This window comes from Balaenoptera musculus, chromosome 6 (genome assembly GCF_009873245.2).
Source record: "Balaenoptera musculus isolate JJ_BM4_2016_0621 chromosome 6, mBalMus1.pri.v3, whole genome shotgun sequence".
Taxonomy (NCBI): Eukaryota; Metazoa; Chordata; class Mammalia; order Artiodactyla; family Balaenopteridae; genus Balaenoptera; species Balaenoptera musculus.
Window position 1 is genome coordinate 58977879 of NC_045790.1, and position 20492 is coordinate 58998370.

Consider the following 20492-nt stretch of genomic DNA (forward strand, 5'->3'; position numbering starts at 1 on the left):
TGTTTAATGGTACTGGATAAAATAAGCACAGAAGACTTGCAAACATAATATCTTCCATTTCACAGAAGCTAAGAAATCAGATAGGGCAGGGCAATTGATCTGCAGAAACACATACAACCAACAAAGACTACAGCAGGTCACAACTTCCAGGTTTTTCACTCACTTCTTAGCAGAGAACATTTTCTGACTGTGGGAAAGATTAGAAATGGAAGGAAAAATCGCACTCACTCCGTCCTCTCCACATTTCCTCTTCTCCCTTTACTCCCACAGCCTGACCTCAAAATATAATTCATTCAATGAAACGAAAGGCAAGATTTATTACTGGTTCTCTCTCACCCATGAAAATCAGCTAACCTCTTTCAAACAAGGTATGAAAGGGAAATAATAAAATGAAGGCAGTGCCGGTCTACCAATAAACAGACAGTATTGACTTCTTCTGGATATACTTATCAGATAATAATCTAAGTTCACTCCATTACCAAAATAATTTAAACCCCATGGTCAAACAGGAACATAAACTCTGTTGATTTATGAGCCCAATATCTTCTGGGATGTGTCACCAATTTATGTGCTATGTCCCAGTGTGTTCGCACCTGGGGTTGGATAGAGGTGAGGGATAATGTAAAAAGGCTTGTAAACAGGCAGCTCCCTGTTGACTGCTTGCTTCAGGAAGATCTCAGCGTTAGCTATATATTTCAGAAATTGCATGCAGAACGTTATGCTTACAAATGTGCTACAGGAACGGTCAGCTCTGGACAATTTAAGGCACTTATGAAACATGCATGATTATACCACACTCAGGGTCACAGTATCTAGGTTTGAGATCAAAATGTAGTCGGAGCAAAGAAAGATTTAAAAGTTTGAGACCTTGCCATCAAAGGCAGCTAGTGTGCCATTTTCATTTAAAGAAGAAGAGAAGGGTCAACAATGAACGCTGACATAATACTATGATGTGAAGCAACACTGACATCTGGCCATGTATTTATCAAAAGGAATAAAGAATTTTCATTATGCTTATATTTTCAACTCAATGCAAGTTGATTCAGCCCAACTCTGAAATTTAGAAATGATGTCACTTATATTCACAGTTTCGAGCTGAACATTCATGGTGGAACCTGCTAAGACCACAGGTGACTTTTCCCAACAGTCCTGCTCTCAGGCACACACAGGTACCAGCAGCTGCGTTAACACCATGGGTCCCTTACCCACCTCTTCATGACAGATTCCTCACTCTTGTGGCAGAGGGACAGTACATAACTATTCACTTCATCTGTACCAGTGCTTTCTAATTTTTTTCAGGGCTCGAGACCTTCTTTAAAGAAATCTTAGGTAGAAGCCAAACACTGAAGGCTTGGGTTTTCCCAGGGACTACTGCTGGAGCAAAGCTCTGCTCTAAGGATAAATATTCTTTACCTGGAAAGGACACGAAACTTACAATACGAACTTGGACTCAAATTCCAAAACAATTCTTGACATTGACTATGGATTTTAAAATAACATACCGGGGGCTTCCCTGATGGCGCAGTGGTTGGGATTCTGCCTGCCAATGCAGGGGACACGGGTTCGAGCCCTGGTCTGGGAAGATCCCACATGCCGCGGAGCAACTAGGCCCGTGAGCCACAATTACTGAGCCTGCGCGTCTGGAGCCTGTGCTCTGCAACAAGAGAGGCCGCGATAGTGAGAGGCCCGCGCACCGCGATGAAGAGTGGCCCCCGCTTGCCGCAACTGGAGAAAGCCCTTGCACAGAAACGAAGACCCAACACAGCCATAAATAAATAAATAAAAATTAAAAAATAAAATAAAATAACATACCAATTGTCTAAGGTATGACTTAGAATAACAAATTTAATACTTGAATATGTGATGGCTATTAATTTATTTACTCTTTAATTCAACAACTATTTATTATCCACTTACTATAAACCCTGTACTGAGAACTAAGTACATAACAGTAACTCAAACAGATACGGCCCTTGTTTTCAAGAAGTTCAAAGTTCAATGGCTATCATATATCAACTGAGGTAAGTGTTATGACAAACAAGATCAAGTTAAAATGGAAAATCTGGAGTTTAATTTCTTCTATAAGTAAGCACTTCTTCATTAATTTCCCTTATATTACTAACCAAAAAAAATATTTCCTCTGTTTTTCTTTTCCTTCCTCCTTTCTTTCTTTGGAAAAACAAAACATGTCCTGGTTTGAAATATGATCTTGGACTAATCTAAAATCTATCAAGTATTTTTCAGGTCTAAGCACATTAACCATATTCCAGTTCTCTTTGCAGATGCAACCACGTTTTCTCTGGTATTTTCTACTCTTCTTTCCTTAAAGGTACAGAAATTATGTTGAAACTAAATTTCTGAAGGTTTATACAATACATATCTACAAAATATTCTTGATATTAGGTAGACGTGCAAACAGGCCATCCATGAGGCTTTCTAGAAGTTCAGAATATTAAAAGAAATAACTAATTTTCCCTTCTGTAGTGCAATTTTGAGAAAATTAGGTGACGGAGCAGAGAAGAATGACGTTTTTTTCAGCACCTGCTATGTAAAAGTTGCTGCACTATGATGATTATAGACATTCTCTCAATCCTTACAATTAATTGATTAAGTTACGTTGTATGGTTTTCATTTTATGGAACTTGGACCCTGGCCTCACACCACACACAAAAATTAACACAAAATGGATTATAGCTCTAAATGTAAGACCTAAAACTATAAAACTTCTAGAAGAGAACATAAGAGAAAAATCTCTGTGGCCTTCAGTTAGGCAAAGATTTCTTAAAATATGACACCAAAAGGATGATCCACAAAGAACAAATTGATACAATAAGCTTCATTGAAATTTAAAACTTTTGCTCTTCAAACACCTTTAAGAAAGTGAGGACAACATACAAACTGGGAGAAAATATTTGCAAATCACATATCTTACAAAAAATTCATGTATAGAATATTTTTAAAAAAACTTGCAACTCAATTTTTAAAAAAGTGAAATATCAGTATAGGCTTTTCAACAAAGGTGATGTATGAATAGCTAATAACCACTTGAGAAGATGCTCAAAATCATTAGTCATCAGGGAAATAAAAATTCAACTCACACTGAGATACTACTATACACCCACTAGAATGGTTATTATCCAAAAGACTGACAATACCAGGTGTTGGTAAGGGTGTGGAGAAATTATACCCTCACGCATTGCTGGTACAGCCACTCTGGAAAACAGTTTGGCGTATTCTTATAAAGCCAATCATGTATCTACCATATAACTTAGTAATCTCACTCCTAGATATTTATCCCAGAGAAATGAAAACACATGTCCACACAAAGACTTGAAAGAAGACTTGAAAGCAAACGTTCATAGAAGCATTATTTATAATAGCCCCCAAACTAGAAATAATCTAATCAACTGGATTTACAGCCATCAACTGGCAAATGGGTAAACAAAATATGTTATACAATGAAATATTATTCGGACTTGGAGAAAAAATGCTAAATATTTGGCAAAGGGCTTGTATCTAAAATACACAAAGAACTCTTACAAGTCAGTAACCTAGTTCATCTCTCTCCTCCCTGAAGTGACTTCCTTCAACCCTCTGGTCCATCACCATTGCTTCCGTCTCTGAACTTACTTTCAACAACCTTCATTGGGTATTTTTCTTGTAAAATCTTTCAGATCAGCTCCTGGTTGGGGTGACGGGATGTAAGGGGCATCAGTGATGAAAACAGAACACAAATGGGCTGAGATGGGGCATGAATTCCCAAAGCTGAGGTGGCCTCATAACAAGAGGTATCTCTTCATCAGCTTGGTCTCTATCACTATAATGTCTCTGTGGCCACTTGACTTGAAAATCCAAGAGCTTCCCAAGAGGTAAAATTGTCATTATATGCAGATGGCATGATACTATATATAGAAAGCCCTAAAGACTCCACACAAAAACTACTAGACCTGATAAACGAATTCAGCAAGATAGCAGGATACAAGATTAACATACAGAAATTGGTTGCATGCCTTTACGCTAACAGGGAAATATCAGAAAGGGAATGTTTAAAAAAAAAAATCCCTTTTAAAAATGCATCAAAAAAAAAAACAACTTAAGAATAAACCTGAGCAAGGAGGTGAAAGACTTATATGCTGAGAACTATAAACTATTAATAAAGGAAACTGAAGATGATTCAAAAAAGTAGAACGATATCTCATGCTTTTGGATTGGAAAAATTAATATTGTTAAAATGGCCGTACTACCCAAAGCAACCTACAGATTTAATGCGATCCCTATCAACTTACCCCTGGTGTTTTTCACAGAACTAGAACAAATAATTTTAAAATTTATATGGAACTATAAAAGACCCAGAATTCCCAAAGCAATCCTGAGGAAAAAGAACAAAGCAGGAGGCATAACCCTCTCAGACTTCAGACAATACTACAAAGATAAAGTAATCAAAATGTGTGGTATTGGCACAAAGACAGACATGTGGGTCAATGGAACAGAATAGAGAGCCCAGAAATAAACCCACACATCTACAGTCAATTAATCTTCAACAAAGGAAGCAAAATTATACAGTGGAGAAAAGATTATACAATGGAGAAAAAAACAGTCTCTTCAGCAAGCAGTGTTGGAAAAGTTGGACAGCCACATGTAAATCAATGAAGTTAGATCACACCTTCACACCATACAAAAAAATAAACTCAAAATGGCTTAAAGACTTAAATATAAGACATGACACCATAAAACTCCTAGAACATAGGCAAAATATTCTGACATAAATCATACCAATGATCAATGGTCAATCTCCCAAGGCAATAGAAATAAAAGCAAAAATAAACAAATGGGACCTAATCAAACTTATAAGCTTTTGCACAGCAAAGGAAACCATAATAAAAATGAAAAGACAACCTAGACTGGGAGAAAATATTTGTAAACGATATGACCAACAAGAGCTTAATTTCCAAAATATACAAATAACTCATACAACTCAATAACAAAAAAACAAATGACCCAATCAAAAAATGGGCAGAAGACCTAAATAGACATTTCTCCAAAGAGGACATACAGCTTGTCAATAGGCACATGAAAAGATGCTCATCATCACTAATTATTAGATAAATGCAAATCAAAACTACAATGAGGTACCACCTCACAGCAGTCAGAATGGCCATCATTTAAAAATCTACAAGTAACAAATGCTGGAGAGGGTGTAGAGAAAAGGGAACCCTCATACAGTGTTGGTTGGAATGCAAATTGGTGCAGCCACTATGGAAAACAGTATGGAGGTTCTGTTAAAAACTAAAAATGGAGCTGCCATATGATCCAGCAGTCCCACCCCTGGGCATATATCCAGACAAAACTATAATTCAAAAAGATACATGCACCCCTATGTTCATAGCAGCACTATTCACAATAGCCAAGATATGGAAACAACCTAAATGTCCATCAACAGATGAATGGATAAAGAAGATGTGGTACATATATATAATGGAATACTATTCAGCCATAAAAAAGAATGAAATAATGCCATTTGCAGCAACATGATGGACCTAGAGATTATCATACTAAGTGAAATAAGTCAGAAAAAGAAAGATAAATACCAAATGATATCACTTGTATGTGGAATCTAAAATATGACACAAATTAACTTATTTATGCAACAGAAACAGACTCAAAGACACAGAGAAGAGACTTGTGGTTGCCAAGGGGGAGGCAGGTGCAGGAGGGATGGAGTGGGAGTTTGGGATTAGCAGATGCAAACTATTATACATAGACTGGATAAACAACAAAGTCCTACTGTATAGCACAGGCAACTATATTCAATATTCTATGATAAACAATAATGGAAGGAATATAAAAAAGAATGTGTATAGATAGACAACTGAATCACTTTCCTGTACAGCAGAAATTAACACAACATTGTAAATCACCTACTTCAATAAATTTTTTTAAAAACTTGGAAAAGAAAAGAAAATCCATGAGCTTCCCAGAATCCCATAGCATAGACTGTTTCTGATAACAACATTTTTCTTAGTCTTTCAAAGCCACTTGGGTATTTTATTTTGCCTCCAGAACACCCAGGATCACTCCTTCACCTATGCTTACACATCTTGAATCCTCCATGGTGCCTAAAACAGCACTGAATACATAGGTCAAAAAGAATGATATGATTGGATATTCCCAAACACGGGTAGATTTGGATCATGGTGACTGCCACCCTTGGGATTAAGCCCTGCGTTGAGAAGAGACGATAAAGTCCTGGAAATTAATAACACTGCCCCCAAGTTCAATGTAGTTATTTTTATCTTGTTAGAGTGAAGATGAGATGCTATATACCTTTGAGTTCCCTTGGAAAGAAAAGGATGGGAAAGAAACACCAAAAACTGTCTCCTGGGAATAAGTTCCTCAAACCAATCACCTTGAGATAATTGCCAAAAGAGAAATAAGAGAAATACTGTCAAGTGAAGGAGGTATGTATTTGAAGAAAAATGTAATTGACATTGTGTCTTCAGGGCAACTAGTTAATATCCTGCATGGGACACCAGGGCAATGACATACTTTTCTTCAGAGGATCACAATGCTGAATGGAAATTGTCAATATGATAGCTACAGAATCATGGGCAGAGATGCATACAATTTATAAAACAGAAAGGGAGTCCAACTCAAATAAGGGCTTCAACATTCCATTAGTATGCCCCAGGTTTCAAGGCAAAAAGCCACACCAGAATTACACAAAAGAGAATAAAATTCCAGGATCTGGTAAGTACCCACCCCCACCGACTTGAGACAGTTCATGAAACTTATGAAACTAGTTAGAGCCTCAGTGAAGAGCACATAATTTAGAGAGTTGAAGAATCAGATGAAAGCTGACCTTAGTTAGGAGCCCCTGCCCAGCAACTGCAGGTTTAGTCTTCAAAGATATAACCAGACTCTAATGCCTCTGAATGGCCTTGAGGTTCTTTGATTATTTTTTCTTAGTAAACGCCTAGCCAATATAGTAATACTATTCCCCCTTGGTGGGTAGATTCTATTTACTTATCTACCATTAAAATGTGTTTAAATACAGATTGTATTTAACAGATTATCCAATGTAAACTGTGTTTATATAAAGGTGCAGTAATATGCTTTATAAATATTGTACTGCTGTATGTGTTGTTTGCTTTTTGAGGATGTTTAAAACAGAAGAATTTGAACTACTAAATTAATGTCTAATTTATTAGCATTATGGACACTGAGTGCTTAAAAAAATTGTGACATTTGTGAGAATTACATATATTAAACCTATAAGCATAGTTAAGATGTCCAAGGAAATTTGATTACTTAAATGTAAAATGGTTAGAATTTGATCTATCAGTTTATACATTACATAAACATTAATCAAGGAACAAATGAGTTTGTTCTAAATTTTTATGTAAAAAATTATTAGATTTATAAATAAGAAAATTTGTTAGCTGAATTTGAAGGCTTAAAAAAGTAGATTTTAAACTGAATATTGATTAAAATCAAAGTAATAACAGATTTTTTTTTTTTACATATATAAAAGGCTTCCCAAGGATGTAAAAATCAACAGGAATTTAGCAAAGCCCTTCACCTCACAGACTCTCAGCTCTACAGCCAAGAAAGAGAAGCAAGGGTGCCCCTCTTGAGCAGTTAAATGCCATGTGGGCCACACCTACAGAATCCTAAACCACTAAGAGTTCCTAGAGCCTTCTCTGGCAAATTCCATTGATTTTAGAAGAATCAAGACTGGGGGTGGGTGGGGGGGAGCATCAGTCTGGAGCACACATAACACAGATGGTCTGGGATGGGGCGTGACTTCCACCTGACTTAAAAATCCAGGGTACCTCACAATCTAGAAGCCAACAGGAATCCAAAAACACTTCCCAGGATCCTATAACATAAGATAGAGTTTCTTGGAAAACTTTTTTCTTAGTTTCTCAAACACCCTCAGATACTTTCTTTTGTATCCTGAACATCCAGAGTCACCCCTACGCCTACACTTGCCAAGTGGGGCCTTGTGGAGGTGCTGAACCCTGAGCAGTTAGGTACAAGGTCTTCTACCACAGCGACGCTGAAGTCACAGAGAGCAGACTTCCTGGAAAGGTGCCCCAAAGCACAGGGGCAACAAGCAATGGAATGCAGGGGGCCAACCTACAGTCTGCACCTGACTCTGTCACCCCTAATTTGGGGAACTCGCACAAATCATAGGGTTTTTGTGACTTGGCAAGTATCACATCTATGAAATGAGCACGAACTTATTCTGGAGCCGGGTTTGTCATGAAAAGCCAATGAAATAACACTTTAAACATGCAGAAAAATACATGCACAAATGCAGAGAACTGGGTTATTATAAAGTCTAAAGATGCCAGGACTGCTTTACAGCAAGTGGAAACAATAATCTGACTCAATGAAATCTCACCTGTACAGATACCCATTTAACCTAACAAGTAGGAATAAAGTTCTAAGGACACATCTTCTAAGCAAATTTCATCAAGACCAGAAAAGGGCAGCGTAAACTAGATGGGGGAGGAAAAAGGGAAAAAAAAGTTCTACAGACTGAAGTTAATTACCTAAAAATTTTGATTTTGTGCCTACCATGTAGGCATTTAGCTACATGGTAAATTAGCTCATTTAGTCCTTTCAATAACCTCAGAAGGTATAAATTATTATTCCCTTTTTAGTGGGGGAAAAAACAGGCTTCAAACAGGTTTGAGCAACCTGCCTATAACTGAGGAAAAAATTAGCTTTAAGAATTTCAGTTTGCACTGTAAAGCCCACAAAAACTAAAGGCCATGACAGTCCATCCCTAGAATCCTGAAGTGTACAGTTTTCGTGCTTTTTTCACATTTCAAAGGACGCTGAAAAATGTAGCAAGTCTTCATGGAAATTTCAGTGATGGACTCTTGCTGTCGAATTTCTAAATGGTCCTGTTTCTCTTCTCAAGCCCAGTGGTGAATGTTAAGTGCTTGTCCTAAAACTATCCGGATCACACTGCACCACCTTCCTCCCTCGAAATGAGCTCCAAGTGCAGAGGAAGGGAAGCAGCCATTGTTCTAGGGTCATCATAGGCACGCCAGAGGGTCCCAGGTTTTAGCAAAGGGTAATAGGGGGCCCTGGAATCACCATGCCCGTTGAATTCTCTCCTGTGGGCAACTTTCATTCCCATCAAAATAGTAGGAGACTACAAAAAAATTCATCAGGAAGTGTGTCGCAATTTCACAGACTGACAGATGGAGGCGTGTAGCAATACATCTTTTGTTACTTCCCTTGACAGCTACAGATTGCATGCTGTGTTTAACTGGGCCGATACACATATCCTGCAGGTGTACTGTTGAGAGGAAAGATTTGGGACATTTTTCTGGCTATCACAGAAATAAAGTACCTAGGTCTGGAAAGAAATTTTCTGGTAGTCCAAAGAATGTTTCTCTCTACAACTCCAAACACTCCCTCTAGTCACATAACCCTAACAAAGGCATTTTAATGCCCAGCAAATTTATTTTCAAACATGGATAGGCCAGCCTGCATTAAAGGTTTCTCTTCTGTTGGGAGCATAAAGTGATCATAATCAGTGATTCTATAAATAAGGGAATGTATTTCTTTACTAAAGCATCAGGCTTCATAAAAGACTATGTTATATGTAAATAAACACTTTGGGATAATTAAACTTGATGTTCTAGATTTTTTCATAGTTAAAAAACTGAAATTGTACCCTTACGGCAGTTCTAGTTAGCAAGTACCCGCAGCTTAGAGAAGCTAGTTCTCCACTAGCCAGTCACACTGACGTCATGTTGCATTTGATGAAAGGGCCTTCCCAGAAGCACTCACGCCCGATTAAGCACATTGTGTGGATTAGAGAGTTTTCAGACAAACAGAAGAAAAAATCGTTTTCTACCCCCAGCTTCAGATGGCACAGGTATATTATCTAATGAAAACAAGATTTCTCTGAGGAATATGGAATACATTTAATGTTTCCACACAAATAATTATTCTGCCACAATCTGTAAGATGCTGAGACAGAGGCAGACCTGGTCACATTTTTCTTATGTCCTGATGAAACTCCCCATTAGGGAACCAAGTAGCTTTCCCATCTCCCAGAAGACAGTTCTGATGTTGATGGATATCAAAAGTGGAAGTGGGACAATCATAAGAATTAACCCATATGGGCTGAAAAACGGTGATATAAACGTAGTTACATTATATCACATATGAGAATGAGTATGATTTTTTTTTTCTGGGGGGGAGCAAAGATAGGTTTATTGCAGGGCCACGCAAGGAGAATGGGTGGCTCATGCTTCCCAAAACCCCTATCTCTCCAAAGGGTTTCAGCAAAGCATTTTTTAAAATATATATATATGATTTATATGTGAATATATTTATAACATACATAATTATACACATACATTATGTTTTGAAATATAACATCAGATTCCCCATATCCAAGTGAAGTCTAGTTGACATACTATGAGGGCATTTAATCATGTAGCTTTCATTAATTTCGGTGGGAAACACAGACCCCAATCCATCCCTGACAGTCCTTTAAATTTTAAAAGCTTGCTTTATAAAATCCATGACTTCACCTTTTGGGAACCTGAATGATGAGCAGGATGGAGCACATAGCTAATGGAGTGGATCTACAGAGTGCTGCAAACCGACAAAAACAGCGTGGCTGCTTTACAGAAGGGGAAATTACATTCTGCCTATGAGTCAGAGCTTCTGGCACCACAAGGTAAGCAGTCTCCTAAAATGCCCCAGGACAATACATATGTGATGGTTAATTTTATGCGTCAACTTGACAGGGCCACAGGTGCCCAGATATTAGGTATTTGGTCAAACATTATTCGAGGTGAGTCTGTGAGGGTGTTATTGGATGACTTTAGTATGTGAATTGATAGACAAAGCAGACGATCCTCCTAGGGCCCATGCAACCAAGGGAAGGCCTGAAGAGAATAAAAAGGGTGACTCTTTCCCAAATAAAGGGGAATTCTTCTTGCCTGACTGGCTTTGAGTTGGGACTCAGTTTTTTCCTGACTCTGGACTTGAAGCTCTTCCTGGGTCTTGAGCCTGCTGGCCCTTGAACTAGAATTACACCATCTGCTCTCCTATCTTCAGTCTGCTGACTACGATCTTGGGACTTCTCAGCTTCCAAAATCACATGAGCAACTACTTATAATAAATCATACATATTATACATATTTACTTGTAATATATTAAACACACACACACACACACACGCACACACACTACTCTTACTGGTTCTATTTCTCTGGAGAACCCTAATACAGTATTATAAGGAAAAATAAAACCTTCCCTATGGAGCCACCAAAGAAGGAAAGCTGGAGATGTCTCATTCAGCACCAAGAGAACAAAGAGGAAGAGGCCACAGCAGCCAACAAACGGTGACATTATTAGAAAGTATGTGAAATTTGAAAATACAGCATGACAAATATTCCTACTTGGTTGGTGTAAGAGGCCTGGAACGAGTAACCAAAAATGTACCAGACAGGAAAGGGCAGTGGGGAATATCGAGGGAGGAAAGGCTGGATGAAAGAGAGAAGACCTACTCAAAGACAATTATAATTCTTTTCCCTGAAAAATATTATCATTCACACAAATTCATACAGACGCCCCTCTCCAATCTACATTAACTCACGCCACCATGAGCACCGCCTCCCTCCAAGGCTAGAGCTGTGGCCACACACACGTACACGCACACACACGTACACACAAACACCCCACTGCTAAACCGCAAATTCTTATCACATACGCTAAGTAATAGCTAATCAAGCTGTAAAGAATTTTTGCTTTTCCATTCTTGTTGATTTAAATGCCAAGGTGCTTCTGAACAATCTTATAAATTTTAGAGCCTTGTTCTCACAACAACCACAAGTACTTTAAACCAAACTTGTTTGGGTTCACAGAGAGTGGGAACCGAAGTTATCAAAGGGAAGGCTTGTGGATTCAAAAAACTCCTAGGATCACAGCCACTTTTTTCCAACGTACAAGTTGAAGACAATCCAAGAAAGCTTAAGACCAACTGGGTGTGTGGAGGCTCGTGAAGTGAAAGGGAATTTAGAATTCATTAAATACTCTCATGGATAAAGACCTAACTATTTGCTCAGGTTTTGGGATCAGTGCTCAGAAGTCTGTTGTCCCATCCCCAATATGCTCCCCAGCAAAGTTTTCTCTCTTTGGCTGGCTCAATATTGACAGCCTGCTCAAAAGAAGGCTGATTGATTCTGAAATAAGTGTGTAGGCTGGGCAGGGCTGACGAGAGCCTGTGCGTTTCTTTGCCTTTCTTGCCCTCACATACCTCTTCATCTTCCACTCTAAGTGTCCTTTCTTCCCAGGGGTTAAGAACAGAGGCTCTGGAGCCCAACTCTGGGACTGAATACGCTTTCTGACACTTAACTAGCTGTGGGTCACCTTGAGAAAGTTATTTACTGCTTTGTGCCTCAGTTTCTTCAGTAGCCAGATGTAGAAAATCTGGCTTGTAAGCATGTAAGGTTGTGAGGACGAAATGATTCATGTGTGTCAAGCTCCTGAAGCAGTCCTGGCAGCATGTGGTACATGTCCGGCAGTGTCAGCCCTTATTGACCTTGTGGACTCTCGGACTCAAGTCTCCTGACCCCAACAGGTGGGAAGTTGCTTCTGGCTCATTTATAGCATTTATCGCACTGTCTAGAAAGCACCTATTTACCAGCCTGCCTCCCCCCAGACTGAGCAGGAATCACACCTTCTTTCTCATTATCTCTACCAGCACCCAGTGTGATGCTTGGCACACAGCAGATACTGCGTGCTTGAAGGGGTGGCCTAGTCTAACAAGGGGAGCGTGGTACCTAAGGGCTGCTGCTTATGAAGAGCAATGGCAGTGCAGTAAAGCAAAGCTCCAGGTGGAATTCTGCAAAGAAACACAATTCACCCTTTTGGTGTATGATCAAGTCCTGGGATTTTTAATTTGTTTAAACTCATCTGCTTTAAAATCTTTCAAATAAGGTAACTTTTGTTTACATACTTGTCCTTCTTAAAGGCATAGAGAAGTAAGCCTAACAAAGCTAACTGAATCAATGTTTCTTCGGCCCCAGGAGACCAAAATTCTAGAAATATTTATGAGCAACCTCATAAGGTTACATTTAATTATCAGTTGCACATAATGCATAATTATTACTTTTAAAGAATAACATCTTTCCAAATACAAACAAGGGCATATCATCAACAGACCCAGGACAAGGCAGAAGTTACATTAGTGAGGGCTGGCTCCCCAGATGGACATTTCCCTTAAATGAAGAAGGGATAACAAGATGACCAGAAGACTAACCCTGGTCTCAGTTATCTGATTGGATCTCAGTTTCAAAAAACCTTCTGCTGAAAGTGCTTTTCTTGTGAAACATCCTGCTCAAAAGCAAGTCCCTGAGACACACAGACAGACAGACTGGCACACATGTTTCCCACTCCAGACCACAGTTAAGAAACTCAGTAAAAGTCAGAGCCTTTTTCTTGCGTGATTTTTGTTACTCCCATATGAAACATCCACAGATGTTTCTGTCTGATCACAGATGTCACTGTCAGGTCAGATTAATAAAAGCCACATTCTCCAGCTAAGCAGAAAGAAAAAGAATAAAGGAATTCAAATACGCAAACACTTTGTAACAGAAAAGAACAGGTGAATTCACATTTTATGTTTCTGACCACACACATTTTTCACTTAGTTAAAAGGATTTGGGAAGATGAGTCTAAGTTCATCTACTATTTAGAATAATGACGGCTAAGGAACCTCCTAGAAAACAATACTCTTTGTGGTAGGAAAACAGAACACCTGAATCAAATATTAACTGAAATGAGTTACTTCAAGAGCCGAAGTAAAGATTCCTGAGAGGTTCAGCTGGTTTAGTTACACAAAAAGTAAACTGGGGAGCAGGCACCCAGGACCTTACTCACCACTATATCCTCGGGGAATGTGTCTCTGCTGAAGGAGCCGTCATCAAACACGACCTCATAGAAGGTCTGCGCCGTCACAGCGATCACCCTGCAGCTGTAGTACCGGGTGTTGCGATGCTTCGTGATGACCGTCTGCCCCACGGCGATGCCCTTCTCGCCAGCCTTGGACTTCTAAGGAAGGGGCAGAGAAAGAGGAGAGAAAAGAAACAGGAGAAAGAACAGAAAATAAAAGAAATATTTACTTAGAAAACATCATTGGTGTGGTCATGATATACACTTTTTTTTTTTTTAAGATTTATTGATTGATTGAGTGATTGCTATGTTGGGTCTTCGTTTCTGTGCTAGGGCTTTCTCTAGTTGCGGCAAGTGGGGGCCACTCTTCATCGCGGTGCGTGGGCCTCTCACTGTCACAGCCTCTCTTGTTGCGGACCACAGGCTCCAGACGCGCAGGCTCAGTAGCTGTGGCTCACGGGCCCAGCTGCTCCGCGGCATGTGGGATCCTCCCAGACCAGGGCCTAAACCCATGTCCCCTGCATTGGCAGGCGGACTCTCAACCACTGCGCCACCAGGGAAGCCCCCATGATATACACTTTTAATTGTTAAACCTTTTATTGGGGAATAATTTCAAACAGAAGTTGCAAGAATATGAATAATACAAAAACATACATATACTCATGACCCTTTACTCAGGTTCATCTATGGTTATTTATTGCTATTGTTAACATTTTACCATTTCCCTTTTTTTTTTGCCTATTCTCTATTTTACATATGTGTATATTTAAGTATATATAAAATTGTGTGTGTGTGTGCACGCCACAAACCATTTGAGAATAAGCTACATAGAATCATGGGCTTTAACACCTAAATACATCAGTGTGTATTTTCTAAAAACAGGGATTTTCCTTTACATAACCACAGTACAGTTACTAACTTTAGTAAATTTAACATGGATGCCATACTTTAATCAACCATGCATATTCCAATTTTGTCAAGTGAGCCAATAACGATCTTTATGTCCCCCATCTTTTATGTACAGGATGCAGTCTTGAGTCACAAACTGCATTTAGTTGCCAAGTCTCTTTGACCTCCTTTAATCTGGAACATTTCCACAGCCTTTCTTTGTCTTTTATGATCATGATACTTTTGAAGGATACAGCTCTCCCTCCCCCTGCTTTTTCAGTAGAGCATATGTCTGATGTTTCCTCATGATTAGATTCAGGTTATACATTCCTGGCCAGAATACCACAGAGACAATGTTGTATTCTTCTCAGGATATCACATCTGGAGGCACGTGTTTGTCCACCTTTCAATGGTGATTTTAATTTTGATCCTGGTCAAAGAGTAGTCCAATTTCTTCATTTTGTAATGACTATTTTTCCCTTCCAACGAATAAGCAATCTGTGGGAGGGACTTTAACACCAAGTAAATATCCTGTTCCTCCACATTTCTGCTTAGATTTAGCAACCACTGATGAGTCTTGCTTGATCCAATTTTACTATGATGGTGATGATATGCTGATTTTTCCTGCTCCAGCACTCCCTCCACATTTACTAGTTGGCACCTGGCAGTTATTAAGCAAAAATCTCCTACCTTCCCCCCATCTATCCGTCTGTCCATCCATCCATCCATCCATCCATCCATCCATCATCAGTATGGAATTATTAATTCCTCCTCCCCAACTGTTTAGAATTCGTACTATAATTAGTAATTTTGGTGCTCAGATTATCTCAGATTTGGCCAATAGAAGCCTCTTCAATCTGTTTTCCTGTGCCCCTTAAGGTGTCTTTTTACTTTTTATCAGTTCCTTACTTTCTGGCCTAACAAGATGTCTCAAGATCATCTTGCCTCAGCCCTGGAATTAACATTTCCCTGAGAAGTGTGGTTCATTTTAGAGGGCAGTGATATTAGAGAATAAGATCCAGGTGCTTAGGTGTGCTTATTACTACAATAGCACCTTTGTTTCTTGACCCTTTCAGAAGACAGAGCAAAGAAATATATGCATGTAGATATATGTGTGTGTGTGTGTATATGTATACATACACACACACACACTATCACACTACAGGTATACATGCACATATGTATAACCATGGAAAACCATGGACTAGGTCTCAGAGTACTTGTGTCATGCTATGGAAGCAGAAGGCTTCAGGATAAATGCTTCAGGAAATGCTTGGCAGAGTGCTGGGCTCAGAGTAAGTACTCCAGAAACATTAGCTTGCTGTATTTGGGGCTTTCTGTTTGTTTGCTTGCTTGCTTGCTTTGTTTTATTTTTCAGAATAAGGCTGTTGCTCCCCTGTCAGGAACTCATACAAACCCCATTCCTGCCAGGCGGAGAGGGCAGTCAACATCTTACAAGGAAGTCTGCTCTCAAACATTCAGTCCCTTTTACCCCCCAGCTCCAAGTCTCATTCATCACCCTTATTCTTTTGATGCCACAAGCTCTGACCCACTAGGGGGGCCCTGAATCAAGCACTTGGGAAGGTTCAAGACCTTTGCTAAATGGGCCCTAGAAGGCACAGTCTCAAGATCCCCAAGATACCAACATTAGTCTGACATGTCACCCCTAACCTACAGAAAGCCAAGATTCATTAAACCCCAGTGTTTTCTGGCAGCGGTATTTATAACATCACTGGGAAATAAAGTGTCATCAATTCAGAATCTTGGTTTAATTAGAGGTTTTACTTATTTTTTCCCTGAATTTCAAAAAAGGCTAAAACACCTTGTAGGAAACATATAAAGTGCTATGCTTCATCTGTTCCTTCTGGAAACCAAAGAAGAAATGCCCAGAGAGTTAATGATTCACTAATTCCTTCAACAGTCATGTGTTGCCAGCCAGTGGACACCAAGCACCTCCCCTGGTGCTGGGGACTCAAACAAAAACCACTAAGACTTGATTCCTGTTCCCTGGAACAGGCCCACAAAGGTACGTGCCATGAAGTTCTCTTACAGGTGGCATGATTCAAGACTGGTGATATTCTAGCATGCCATCTACAGCATGTCTTCATACTCACAGGCAGAATTAGGGGAGGAGAGCAATGAAGCACCAAGTAATGGGCATGAGCAGAAGCCCAGAAGCAGGAAACAGCCCATTCTGTTCTGGGAACTGCAGGAGATCCGCTGTTGTGTGGGAGGGGAAGAGGGGAGGAAGGAGAAGACTTTAGAAATGGCCTGGGGCCCAGAGGTCAGGCTATGGGGGAAGAGGGGAGTAGAGCAGTTCTTATGCCATCCTAAGGAGTCTATATATTACCCTGTGAGCCTAAGGAAGCCACTGAGAGGACTAAGCATAGAAGAAAAATGATCCAGGTCTGTGTGGCTTTTAGGGGAGAAGGGGCATCTCCAGGTGGGAGATGAGGGCCTACAGACAAAGATGCGCATGACTTGGGCAGAGGGCCAACTCTCTCCCAAACGTGTTCCTAAGAGTCCCCTCCTTGTAGAGTGAGCTCTGCCATCTAGTTTCTCACATGCCTAACAAAACAAAAGGATATTTTCCTTCTTGAAATCATTCCCTACTGATTGCTAGGTTGGTTGGGAAATTTTTCTGTGCCTTTAGGTGTAGTTAGCTGTGTAAACATTTTGACAAAGGACAAGAGCAAGAAGCCTGTAGTGATTTAAATGTACTTTGCTTGAAGGAGAAATCTTTAACAGCTAGGCCACAGTACCCTACATATGCCAAAATAATTCCCTAGTTTCCCACTTCATTCCTCTGCCCAACCCCTTTAAATATATCTAATCTTTCAAAGTAAAAGAACAACTTAGATGTAATAATAAATTCAAGTGAGGGCACAGTCTGCAGAGTTCTGTAACTCCAAAATTGGGCCCATGACTGCTGCTTAAGATTGTATTAGGGCTTCCCTGGTGGCGCAGTGGTTAGAAATCCGCCTACCAATGCAGGGGACACGGGTTCGAGCCCTGGTCCGGGAAGATCCCACATGCCACGGAGCAACTAAGCCCGCCAGCCACAACTACTGAGCCCATGTGCCACAACTACTGAAACTCGTGCGCCTTGAGCCCGTGCTCCGCAAAAAGACAAGCCACCGCAATGAGAAGCCTGCACACCGCAATGAAGAGTAGCCCCCGCTCACCACAACTAGAGAAAGCCCGCACGCAACAACGAAGACCCAATGCAGCCAAAAATAAATAAATTAAAAAAAAAAAAAAAAAGATTGTATCAGTTACAACTGACCCGAGGAGGCGAAGGTTGCAACTTGTTTGGCTGAACACAGTGGTCCTTAGTGACCTGGATTAGGGCCAAAAAAGGCTTCATGTTGGCAGCATATTTTTGCAAATGCTGTCCCTCTTTGTCAAACCACCTTAAAAACACTCATAGTCAGAACTGCACATACTGTGTTTTACTATGATAATAGTTTCATTGTGCATACTTTATTAAAATTGGAATGCACCCTCTAAGGAAACAATGTTTTGGATTTGAATTATAAGCTCAGCTTCCTCCTAGCTGTGTGATCTTGGGGATGTTACATAACCTTTAGCAGCCTCAGTTTGCTCATCTGTAGAAGGGACAATAATACTTACATTAAAGGTTTCCTATAAGATGAAGTACATAAAATGCATAGACTCATAGGCAGTTGGCTCTCGGCAACTGTTAACTGGCTTCGTTTTAAGAACTGGAGAACATATGTGAGAACCTAGCCCCAGGTTAATAAACCACTCTTCCCTACCGTACCCCAGTAACTAGCACATACAACTGTGCAGCACCCTGGTTTCACATGACAAGGCTCAATCCAGCTCTAAATAATCACTGTCCTGCTCTTTATCTCATCCCCTTCTGACTCTAATTCTTGTCAAACAGGGGCACATAGCTATGGTTCTTAGGAAGGAAGGCATAATAATGTGGTCTCCTCCCTCCACCACCAAGGCTCTCAAAGCCTTTGTTTACAACTCTCTTAAGGCTCTGGTCAAATGTCACTTTCACTGACTATCCCTCCTATAACAGGGCAGAAACCACAGGTCAGTGCCAGGACCTCTTTGTCTTTTTATTTGTGGCACCCAGTACACTGCATACAACACTGTTGCTGTCAGATGAATGAATGAATAAATGAATGGAAAAATGAATGAACACGAAAAAACTAAATAAATGAACTGTGAGGAGGGGTAGAGACACATTTTTTAAATGGGAGAAGATTGATTCTAATTATTTACTGTCCAGAAAAGGGCAAAAAGAAACAAAGGGGAGTTTTAGGAAGAAGTTCCTCTTTCTTAGGGTGGGTAGACATGTATGTAGGTAAGGGGAGGAAATAAAGAAGGTTTATAGTGAGATTCACAAGGTCTGGAAAGTAGAAGCAGCCAGTCAAGGGAAAAGAAAAGTGACAAAGACTTGACAGAGAAAAGGTTGATTCTAGACCACAACCACTTTCTTCCTGCTAGGACACGAAATTTATGCAAACCGGCTGGTTGGAAACATGGCCAGCACACAAATTAAATATACAGCCTTCATCTAAATACAAATTTTCATAAGCCTCAAGCATGACCATTTCATGGGGAGTACTAAAGGAAACAGATTTTTTTCATAATGTTACTTTAATATGATTTCTGATTTATTTTTGCAGGAAAAATTTATTGACAAGCATATCCCATAACTGATTATACATCCTCAATAATATTTCCTGTCAGAAAAGCCTAAGAATCTATTGATGTTAAGAATGTCATTTCCTTATGGCCAGTGGGAACCCTTCAAGCCAGCTCCCATGTCCTTTGACTTGACCTTTGACCACGTCTGTGTTCCCTGGCTCAGCAAAATGTTCCTGTCTCATCTGAGGCCCCCTCCCCGCTTTTTAACCTGGCTTTTGCAGCATTTAATAATCTAGAGGGACATGTTAGTAAGTCAGTCCAAGGGCTTGTCCAGAATCCCCGACCCTTGCCCTGTGGTGAGATGCTGCTCTATCGGAACCTAAGGGTCCTGGGGGGCTCCCTCCATACGTGTGTTCGTAAGAGGAAGGCTGATATTACCAGGAGCTGCCGAGTGACCATAAGGGAGGGAACTTGGTCATGCTTTCTTTTTTCTTGCTGATCAAATATTCCATAAAAAACACTCAAACATTTCACTGGAGAAGTTTATTGTTGGTCAATGTTGTTATCGTTACTTCTTCCACTAATAAGGGTCACCTCTGTGCTCACCACTCCTCATAAGGTTAGAAGACTCCATGTGTGTGCTTAGATTTCAATTTTAAAGACCAGAATTACAGCATCCCTACCTATTGAATGATGCTATTTCCAGGTCCTGGCTGACAGCCATTACAATACTCCTTGGCTATGGTGAGGCTAAAATGGATTCTATTAAAAGAAAAAATTCTAAATCACAGATTACAAAAAAATTCCAGAGAGACCAAAATGCCAAGTGAAGGAAGGAGCAGTGAGACAAAGGTGGGCTTGTAACCATAAGGTCCAGCAGTGCCGTTAAGTCCAGACTGGGGAGTGATTTCAGAAAGACAGGCGCGCTCAGCTGCGTTTGGCTTCTGCCCTTCGCGGGCTCGCAGAGCCACCCGGGGTGGGAGGTCCTACTCCTGGCACTCAGCTGAGCTGCAGTCTCCATCAGAGGCTTCCTCATACCC

General features: G+C 40.1%; 1 protein-coding gene across 6 annotated transcripts in view; it reads right to left on the reverse strand.

The window, feature by feature from the left end:
• The window catches only part of KDM4C (lysine demethylase 4C), a 410124-nt gene that overhangs the window by 43427 nt on the left and 346205 nt on the right, over positions 1-20492 (reverse strand). For all 6 annotated transcript variants that reach the window (XM_036854785.1, XM_036854786.1, XM_036854787.1 and 3 more), the window contains one exon: positions 13924-14094. In XM_036854785.1, coding sequence (XP_036710680.1) covers positions 13924-14094 — 171 coding nt within the window. The remainder of the gene's footprint in view (positions 1-13923; positions 14095-20492) is intronic.